Genomic DNA, 11,087 nt, shown 5'->3' on the forward strand with positions numbered 1-11,087 from the left:
GCATTTTGACGTCTGTCCCTCACACAAAGCTATATGACTTCAAAAGACTTGTTGCAAAAGACTATATGACTTCAAAAGACTTGTTGCTCGTAGACCACTTTCATGATATATATATTTTAATTTTTTGTTAGTTTGTAATTTGACAGATCCAATCTGCTTTTAATTTCATTGTAATGAAAAGAGTAGCCACAATGTTCTCCAAAAATTCATCTTTTGTTATCCACAAAAGAAAACCAGACGAGTTTGGAATGACACGAGGGTGGATAAATGATGACAAAATTATTATTTTATGTTTAAACTGGCCTCTCACCTTTGCACAGCAATCGTTTGTACTGTCCAACTTCAATCTTTGCATAGGGTGGGATTATCTTCACTTGTGGAACATCTAGAAAAACAAAAATTATTCTTGGCTCTTCATTTCCACGTTGTCAACTCATCTTTAATTGAAGCTACACTCTAACACACACACACACAACCAGACGGCTCAATTTTAGAGTTCATAGCCTCATATGTTGACACAGACGCTTTGGCCCTTGAAATTCATCCTGTCCTATGTCCCAAGGGCATTTTCATCCCTGCTGGGAAAGTTTTAAGCAACATTCTTGCCTGTTGCTGTGAAGTCATTATCCACATATCTAGTCCACAACGCCAGTCCTTGGGAGTCTCTGAGTAATCTGGCAAAAGTTTACTTAGCTGTTGATCAACACTAGCTTGCATTGAAGGGGTTTCAGCACAGGCCTTTTTGCCATTTTTATTGCCAGAGAGAACACAAAATGATTAGGAGAAAAGCAGAAACAGGATTGTTCAATTGGAGTCAAACTCTTATTGTCAACTCATTCAACTTCAGATGGGTTCCTAAATATCAGATTTTACAGATTGTATCAAGTATCATTTGATACTTTTCAGTCTGACAGTCTAAGAGTACTAAATCGTCTAACAGACAGGAGCACCAGGGTAAAGCCTGGGCTGGTGTGCAGGTGTGTTTGAAGTCTGTTCTACCAGAGCATCTTCAGAATGAAGAACCACAGCTAGGCCAAAACTGAGCCAAGAAGCCAAAGGTCTTGAAGTCGATGTGAAACCCTCATTTTGCTTGGTTAATGTAACATATTTCCAAATAAAACAAGATTCAACAAGTAAAACTGTAGGGCAGCACTTGATTTTGTTCACTCGTTTGTGAAATGTTGGCATTAAATACCAAGCCTGCTAAAATAATGCCTAAAATAGCAATTGGTTGACAACATCAAATAGCCTGTGAGGCCATAATGACATCAGCAGAAAAGGAAAGTCGTTTCAGATAAAAGATAAGTTATTACATTTTGATTAAACTCTTCATTTTTGAAATTACATGCATCAATGAATCATTCACAACAAGGCAAGGAACAAGTATTAAGCAAGTGAATAAGGTCAATATACTGTATGGATTTCGTGTTGACTTTAAGCCCTAAAAAGCAACCAAAAGGCTCTTACTCTCCCACCATGGCAGCAACCTTTATAAAAATCTTGTGAGAGGATACTCTAGGGAGTGACAAATAACACTACAGATATGTAGGAGCCTACGACATGTAAATACATACATTCCTATTGAGTTCTTCTCATTACTCTTTGTAATTTCACAGATCTTTCCAGTTTGTAAAAGTGAGTCTGCGTTCCTGCATTTAATGGAAATGCTGTGTTATTGAATACCAGAAGCCTGCCAGTAACCATATTTTCCAAACCTCAGCAACAGTGCTGCTATTAACTCTTAAATTAACTCCTTACTCCAATTGCAAGAATAATGAAGCCATCACATTCTTTTGAAACACAAGGATGAAAGTCTGTCTTGAACATACAGTATAGAGTGCTAATTGAACTTCTCCATTTGTCACATCACGTCAGGTAAATATTCAACTCAGCTTTTGCCTTCCTCAGTGAGTTCTCTTCTTAGACGTGGCTTCTCCAAGCACAGGTGCAAGTATTGGTGTTGTCACCAAGAGCTTTGGTCACGAAACTGCAAAAACTCTGGCATCCTTCAAGAAGAATCCCTGTCTTTCGTAAAGTACCACTCAAAATGTGCTGTAAACTATGTGCAAAATATAACCTGTCAAAGTAAATGCAGTGTGCTGTTGGAAAACTGAATACTAATTAGCAAGTGCTTTCTTTCCAAATCACCAAAAATTTGTATTTGGTTAAAGGTTCTTTTCGTTTCTTATACATTTGGGATCCTAGAGACCCCCAATGTCCCTTCTAGCCTAATTAAAACCCAATTGACAGAGATTACTGAAGCTTCCAGGGATTATTACCAAAAGTCAAAATCAGCCTGATACTTTTTTATAGAAGATAAGGGTTAAACAGAACTTTAGACAAAAGTCTTGTGTCATTTGTACCTGCTCCAGATGTTGCCTTTCTGCCCTCCACATGTTGCTCTGGAGCTGTGTGGCTGATCTCTGATTCGCTGTGTTCTGTCAGTCCGTTTACAGTCCAGAAGTAAACCAGCAGGGACAGATAGAGAACTGATAGTGGCGCCTGGTCCCTTAGTCCCGGCATGGTGCCTTGTTCACGGCTGCAAACAGAAGAAGAGATCCACGGACAGTTTTTAGAAGGGGATGGGTGAGTGCTAGAGAGGGAGAAAGAGAATGTGAGAGAGAGCGAGACAGAGGGGTGTGAGGCGAAGGGGAGGGGGGAGAGACACATGAGGAGCTACAGAGGAGTGTAAAAACAGACTTAAAGAGAGGGGGTAGGAAAGAAAGAAAGAAAGAAAGAAAGAAAGAAAGAAAGAAAGAAAGAAAGAAAGAAAGAAAGAAAGAAAGAAAGACTGTTTAAGATCCTTTTTTCTGAGGGTGTATTTCTGTAGTTTTACAAGGTAAAAAGAAATGTATGCAGTCAGCTGTATAGAGTCATTCAATGAAGATGAATTAAGAGTGTGTGGCAATAGGTGTTGCAAGATCCAAATGCCATATAGACATTTAAAGACAAGTTGTAGCCAGAGCCTGGAATTACATTATGGCATGTAATATTAAGAGCTGGGTTTTCAATGTTATTTTAAAGAAATAGTGTTCAAGCGATTAGACATTTAGATTGATTGCTTTGTCAGAGCTGTAGTCTTGTGGGCAATGCTTTGACATATGGAACAGCTGAGCTTTGGTTGACCTAAGTTCAAGGTCCTCTCCTGTTCACCTCAATTCTTCCCAATGCTCCTGGTCTCTTTATATAGACCACAGTGCGAGTCACAGTGCTTATACTTTTACACTTACCTTACTGATAGTTTACTTCTAGTTGTCTCTCCATTCTAAGCAGGGACAGAAAAAAGTATGTTAACATAAATAAAATTATACCCCCAGCAGCTTTTAAAACACTGTTTATAGGTGCCATTCAACACACTCTCAAAATCATAGTAAAAGGGTAAATTGTTTCAGATTTCAGACTTACACTTGGAATCAAATAAAAAAGGAATGAGATTTTTTTTTTTTTTTTTTTTTATTTAAAATTTGTTGACCCGTTTTTCCAATGTCTTTGGTCAAATTCAACCATACTAATAAGCAAAAATGTTTATTAATTTATTACAAAAATTAAATTACAAAAATAGTAAAAAAAATAAATAAATAATAAATTACACAAAAATTCGGAAAAATATTTTGGAGCTGCTGTACTGCTTCAGCCTGAGGCATATTCATTTCACTTTTGGTGTAAAATAGCCTTTATATTTGCCAAAAAAAAAAAAAAAAAAGTTACGCAAAAGTAACAACGCATTACTTTCCATTACAAGTAACACAATAAGTTACTTTTTTAAGGAGTAAAACAATATTGTAACATTTTTTTTTTTAAAGTAACGTTCCCCAACACTGTTTTTTTTATTCTTATAATTTAAACTTTGTTTAATGAAGTTAACCTCAATGTGATGTGATTTGTCTCCAAGCTGGTAGGTTGGAATATGGATAGACAAATGAGATTTGAGCAGTATGGGTAAGACTTTCAGAAAACTTTGGAGAATTAATTTTCCTCATAATGTGGAAAATATGCTTCCATAGAAAGCCTTGTGTGAGTTCCATAGAATAAAGAAAGTCATTCCATTTTGAAATGATGCGTGCATGAGTAAATTATTCTTTTTTCTTTTTTTTTTTGGTTGAACTAACCCTGTCAGCGATATGATACCAGCTCCATGTATTATTTCTCATTGCCCCAAATATTCTCAGCCCATTCAGTCAGGAATGCACAGTCACAGGAAGAAACACAGAAGCTTCTTCAGAGGTTTATTGTTCAGCTAGGGTATATCAACTCAATGCCAAGGATACTTTGCCATATAAAATGAGCAAGGATGAAAGGAATGTTCAAGGAAATAAGGATCCAAGGTACCAAGAACAGGGACAGATAACAAGGGACACCACCAGGCAGTAATGTCTTCAGCAAAGATAAGGAGCAAGGAGGTATGTGCAATGGCATGCACAATACACACAGCCAACACTTCTCCGCATAACTGAGAACTGAGAGCAGGTTTATATTCTCACAATTATGCTAAAGTTGGGTGATTCATGCAGTAGTCTAATTTTTAACTTACACTAAACTAGTTAGAAAAAATGACATTGAAAATAAAGTGTTGCAAATCCCACTGTACAAGAATTCCGAACACAGAATAGAATAACAATAAGCAAAACATGTATTTGATAGAAAACTAGTCAATAAAGTAATTTTAGAAAGATTCTTAAATCACTATCACACATAGAGTGACTTCTGGTTGAAAATTCCTTCCTAGTACTCGAATGGAATTACTGTTGGCCTTTAGTGTCACAGACTAATGTAATATCCCCATAGTGGCAAGAAAATCTGAGCAATATGGAAAAGACACCTCATATCATCCCCCCCCCCCCCCCCCCCCCCCCCCCCCCCCACCAACCCCCACACACTTCCTGGACCTGATCTCTTGACCCATAAAGTAAATCTTCATTACGTCCCTTGTTTTAAAATTCCACAATACACCAGTTTGTTTTCTAACTTAAAAAGAGGTTTGCTCAGATAGGCAGACAAAATTACAGCATTATTTAAGGAGACAGTTCACCCAAAAAATTTATTCTGTACACGTACAACTTTGTTTCTTCAACGGAGCACAAAAGGAGATGTTTAGCAGATGTTTAGCTCTTTTCAATATAGCAAAGATGAATATAAAGCTTCCTAAATGACAAAAAAACCATAAAAGTATGTTTATGGTTAAATGTTTTTTCAATGACAGACAGATACTAAATGACAGAGAGACGATGGCAGGATTTCAAGTGAAACGCACCTCTTGTGTGTTTTGTGAGCAGTCCAGACCACAAACAGTCCATACTCAAAGGAGAGCTGTATATTTGTGCTTGTATGTACAAATATGCCTTTGAATTGTGCTGAAGGACCAACCACAAAATGACCTTGCAGACCTTAGCGAGGAAAAAAGGCTTTGTAAGGCGAGGAAGGAGAGGCTGGTATAAAAGTAATGAAAGTAGGAAAATTGTGCATTAAGGAGGGAGGGGCAGGGAAAGAACCAGAACATACAGCTGAGTGAGAGAGAGAGAGAGAGAGAGAGAGAGAGAGAGAGAGAGAGAGCGAGAGAGAGAGAGAGAGAGAGAGAGAGAGAGAGAGAGAGAGAGAGAGAGAGCGAGAGGGGGAGAGGGGGAGAGGGGAGAGACGGATGAGGGGGATATCAGCCAGAAGGCTCCCAAGATTCAGATGGGGAGCAGGTTGAAAGAATGTCTCATCACACACAGTCTTACAGTATTCAACTAGCACAAAGCTTTTGTTAAATTTGCAAACTTTAAAAAGTTTTTCTGGAAGAAACACTTTAGTCTCAGTCATGGAAAGACCAGTGTGCTTCTCTGACTCACGACACTAAAATGTTGACAGAGGTTTAGCACAAACCACTGAGCCTGTGATGAAGGGGAAAGAGGGTCTGCAGCTTGCGACAACATCTGAAGCGGTAGGAAGGGGTGAGGGAAACTGTGTGAAAGATGTAGCCATCGGTCTTAAAACAGTCTGATTACATTCAGATGAGCATTCGCAAGACAAACATATCTCTCCCTTTCTGTTGCTTTTTTGTATCGTAACCCTTCTCACAGTCAATATCGAGTTGAACAACTTAAGAACAGAGCAATCACACAAAATGACAGCATTATTTAAAGGGACAGTTCAACCCAAAATTAAACATGTCATTTACTCACCCTCATGTCATTGCAAACCTGTACAGCTGTGTTTCTTCAGTGGAGCATGAAGGAGATGTTTAGCAAATGCCTACCTTTGTGTGAAAAAAACAACAACATTCACTGAAATTATTTTCCTTCACCATAAACCTCAAATCTCACAGGTTCAATCCTAATACATGTGAAATGGTGTCAGATCTGGCATCATGCAGTGACATGCATTATTTGAATGTGCATCATCCCCACTCACCTTTATTGTCAAGTCAGGTTAAGTGACATTTATTTATATAGTTCTTTTTACAATACGGATTGTTTCAAAGCAGCTTTACAGTGAAAACAGGAAAATAATGCAACAAAGTTTGTTGAAAATAACATCATAGTCCAGCATAAGTAAGTTAAGTGATGGTTCATTTTTGTTGTAAAAAAAGTTATACATTTAGTATATATATATAATATATATATAGCCGCTCTGGAGAAAACAGTGATGTCATAGTCCAGCTTAGTTCAGTTCTCATATAATGAAGTCAATGCCGGCAGATCAATAATATTGTTGAATATTAAATGATTGTATGAAAAAGAGCAGTCAGGACATTCTGCAAAATAACACCTAATTAACCCTTATGTGCTGTTGGGGATGTTTTCATCCACTATGGGGTATTTTTGAGTCTAAATTTGGCCATAACTTTTTCTCTGTTTCAGCAAATGGAATGATTTTTGGTGACAAATCTTATTTTGACACATATTTTGGGAAAATGCTTTGAAATTTTTCAAAAACTCAACAGTACACTGTGGGCAAATTTACTACCCTTTCGTTATGTTTCGTGGCTGAAAACAGCCACTACTTTAAACTGCTATAAAAATGTATCAGATAAATATTTTTTTCAAATTTTTTTGCATAAATCTATTAATCAACCTCAGTCCTGCTCAAAAATACTAAATGTTTAAAAAAAAATCATGATTTTAACTCTTTAATTGCCAAATTCGTAAATTATGTCACTGATTTGGGAAAAAAACACACACAAAATGACTCATTTTCAATATAAAATGTGATTGTGGACTGGATTTTTTTTTACCTTTTATCACAGTCTTGGACATGTCAAAGATTAGAAACAACATTGGTTTTGATGCATTGTTAGTTTTTGTGCAGCATCAGATTTTAACTTTTTCTCCCTCATTTACTGTTCGTGGCTGTTTTTGCCCCATTGACTTCCATTATAACCACATTTTTTGATTGCAAGGTCATGACACCATATAATCATGCATTTTTGATTGTTGGTGGTTTTCCCTGTTGGGAAGAGGTAAAATTTGTAATTTTTACAGTTGATAACCAGGTGGCACCATTAACCCTTTAGATAGGCCTGTGCAAAAAAAAGCTTAGTTTCTGGCTTTTACATGGAGTTATATGGAGTATAATAGCATAATAAAGTGTGTGTGTGTGTGTGTGTGTGTGTGTGTGTGTGTGTGTGTGAACTCACCTTGATGTGTCTGAGAAAATCAAAATATGCACCTCAGCTCTCAGAACTACATGGAGTAAACAAAAACAAAGTAAGTGTATTTATGCATCTGCTGCCTTTTGATGGTGAGAAATGCAGACTAAACAAAAACAAAGCAAGTGGATTTAAACGCGTGCATGCAAGCCTGCTGGTCATTTGATGGTGAGAAGAGCAGCAAGCAACATGAGAAAGGGCTTGACTTGTAGTGAAGTTTTAGAGATGATTATGCAGCCTGACCCTTCCAGCGAGCTGCAGGATGTATCGTCTTCTCCCTCCTCTGACACCACAGACACAGGAGAGTCAGATCCTGATTTGGATGTGGCACCCTCATCATCCTCTCTAGCTTCCACTGAAGGCGAGGAGGATTCGGAGGATCCTGGATCTGGGTGGATTGGGAGAAACGGCGAAGTGTGGTTTTCCACTAACGCGGAGACAACTCCCTTTCTTCAGCCTGCCAGAGGCGTGACTCCAGGGCCGACGCGCTATGCCTTCGCAAGGGTCCAGAACATGGATTCCGTGTTCAATCTGTTTTTTACGGAGGAGATGATTGACCTCATTGTCAGCATGACTTGCGTCAACACATACATGTTTGTACAGTCATACAAACATGTATGACTATGCCTTGTAATGGCATAGCGCGTCGGCCCTGGAGTCACGCCTCTGGCAGGCTGAAGAAAGGGAGTTGTCTCCGCGTTAGTGGAAAACCACACTTCGCCGTTTCTCCCAATCCACCCAGATCCAGGATCCTCCGAATCCTCCTCGCCTTCAGTGGAAGCTAGAGAGGATGATGAGGGTGCCACATCCAAATCAGGATCTGACTCTCCTGTGTCTGTGGTGTCAGAGGAGGGAGAAGACGATACATCCTGCAGCTCGCTGGAAGGGTCAGGCTGCATAATCATCTCTAAAACTTCACTACAAGTCAAGCCCTTTCTCATGTTGCTTGCTGCTCTTCTCACCATCAAATGACCAGCAGGCTTGCATGCACGCGTTTAAATCCACTTGCTTTGTTTTTGTTTAGTCTGCATTTCTCACCATCAAAAGGCAGCAGATGCATAAATACACTTACTTTGTTTTTGTTTACTCCATGTAGATCTGAGAGCTGAGGTGCATATTTTGATTTTCTCAGACGCATCAAAGTGAGTTCACACACACACACACACCACACACACACACACACAAACACACACACTTTATTATGCTATTATACTCCATATAACTCCATGTAAAAGCCAGAAACTAAGCTTTTTTTGGCACAGGCCTATCTAAAGGGTTAATGGTGCCACCTGGTTATCAACAGTAAAAATTACAAATTTTACCTCTTCCCAACAGGGAAAACCACCAACAATCAAAAATGCATGATTATATGGTGTCATGGCTTTGCAATCAAAAAATGTGTTTATAATGGAAGTCAATGGGGCAAAAACAGCCACGAACAGTAAATGAGGGAGAAAAAGTTAAAATCTGATGCTGCACAAAAACTAACAATGCATCAAAACCAATGTTGTTTCTAATCTTTGACATGTCCAAGACTGTGATAAAAGGTAAAAAAAAATCCAGTCCACAATCACATTTTATATTGAAAATGAGTAATTTTGTGTTTTTCCCCCCCCAAATCAGTGACATCATTTAAGAATTTGGCAATTAAAGAGTTAAAATCCTGAATTTTTTTTAAACATTTAGTATTTTTGAGCAGGACAGAGGTTGATTAATAGATTTATGCAAAAAAAATTGAAAAAAATATTTATCTGATACATTTTTACAGCAGTTTAAAGTAGTGGCTGTTTTCAGCCACAAACATAACGAAAGGTAGTAAATTTAAACGATGAACAAGGGTTAAATCTGTCCTGTTCCTTTATTGATTTTAGTGTCTGTGTGCATACTGTATATTATTATATTAATATTTGAGAAACAAAAGTTTAGGAACACAAAGTTGTCCCCTCCATACATTTTTATTGTTTCATTGTTTACAGGTCAATGTGGTGCAGACTCCCAACATAACCTGCTGACTTTCCCTTTTTAATGTCCCCTTACTAGTTAAAATGGTGAATTATGCTTTTAAAACTTGTTATGATGCAAACCTTTTATTACAGAGAAGTGAAAGCTTTCCTTCCAAGTACTAGAACGGAGACAAATACAACAGTGCTGTTCTCTGTTCCAAGCATGTGTCTATAAACACAAACTCCTTGGCCATCATTTGTGTCCTTCATCCAGACAGGATGTCATCTGGCATAAGCATTTCCAGCAGAGAGCGGCTCCTCAGCCTCGCCAGACTCAGATATCAGCCAGGACTATTCTGGAACTAAAGGAGATGTAAAAGCCAATAATTATAATATTGCATTTATTATAATAAATGTTGAGGACATTTAAAACAACTATTTATTGGATACTTTGTTTTTGTCCTTGCCTCTTAGGATGTGCCTTTTTCTTTGGCTCTCAACAAAGCAGGCCAGATGTTTGTCCTCTTTGATTCAGAAATTCCTGGGGAAGAAGAAAAAAAAAAATCACTGGTCTCTCTAAATTGAGCCCTGAGAGAGCAGTCTGGATCTGTTACCCTGACTAAGGGACAGCATCAGATCCACAGCAGGTTTACATTTGATGTTCTGATGTGTCAGCCAGGGAAATGTAGGCCAAAATCCTCAGAGGAGCTGTGTGTAGTTCATTGTACGCAGGAAAAACAGTCCTATAATGAATACAAATGTATTTCTGGATTACCATATTAAGGAGAAAAGCACTTCAAAATGGTGCATTTAAAAAAAAAATACTATGCTAACAAAGTATTAAAGGCATAAGAAAAAAATGATAACACTTTACAAGGTTCACTTTGTTAATATTAATGAATTAGATATGATCAATTTCTTTTAGAAAACTTAATATACGGCAATGGTCATTTTTCAGTATATTTTTGTTGAGTTCATTATAATTAATAAAAAATAAATCATGTTCATTTAACATGTCAATACAACTTGCAATGAAATCTTTTAGTATATGTAGAAATTATATAGAGAGATGAATAAAAAGCAGTGTTCATTGTTGCTCAATGGAAATTTCCATCAAATCTGTGGAGCTTCCAGTGGAGTTCTGCAGCATAGATTTCATGTGGGTCTTCTAGCTAGAAACAAGATGACATTCTCTGAGTCTACACCATGTTCATTCACACTATATCTAACTCAATATAATTCCTGTGTCTTGTGGATAACCACACATTTGAAACTTTATAAAGCAACAAAGATAAAAGTAATTCCTGATGGACACCACAGTTATTCATTAACAGATGAGAAAACATTCAGTACAGGAAAGCATGTGCTAGTATTAAGACTGCATCAGCCATTACAGTAGACTGACCCCTAATGGTCAGTCCACACTATTACAATGCAAGAACGATAACTCTGATAGAGATATTTTCCATTTGGTTTAAACAGAAGCACATGTAAGGAATTACGATGTAACACAATTT

The 11,087-nt window shown here is 37.6% G+C and overlaps 1 protein-coding gene across 1 annotated transcript in view; it reads right to left on the reverse strand.

The window, feature by feature from the left end:
• Positions 1-2,640, reverse strand: part of aebp1b (AE binding protein 1b) — a 30,460-nt gene extending 27,820 nt beyond the window's left edge. The window contains exons 1-2 of the mRNA XM_079897898.1: positions 2,364-2,640; positions 311-385 (exon numbers count right to left, since the gene is read on the reverse strand). Coding sequence (XP_079754024.1) covers positions 311-385; positions 2,364-2,523 — 235 coding nt within the window. The 5' untranslated portion in view covers positions 2,524-2,640. The remainder of the gene's footprint in view (positions 1-310; positions 386-2,363) is intronic.
• Between the last annotated feature and the right edge of the window lie 8,447 nt (positions 2,641-11,087).

This window comes from Squalius cephalus (genome assembly GCF_949319135.1).
Source record: "Squalius cephalus genome assembly, chromosome: 16".
Lineage (NCBI taxonomy): Eukaryota > Metazoa > Chordata > Actinopteri > Cypriniformes > Leuciscidae > Squalius > Squalius cephalus.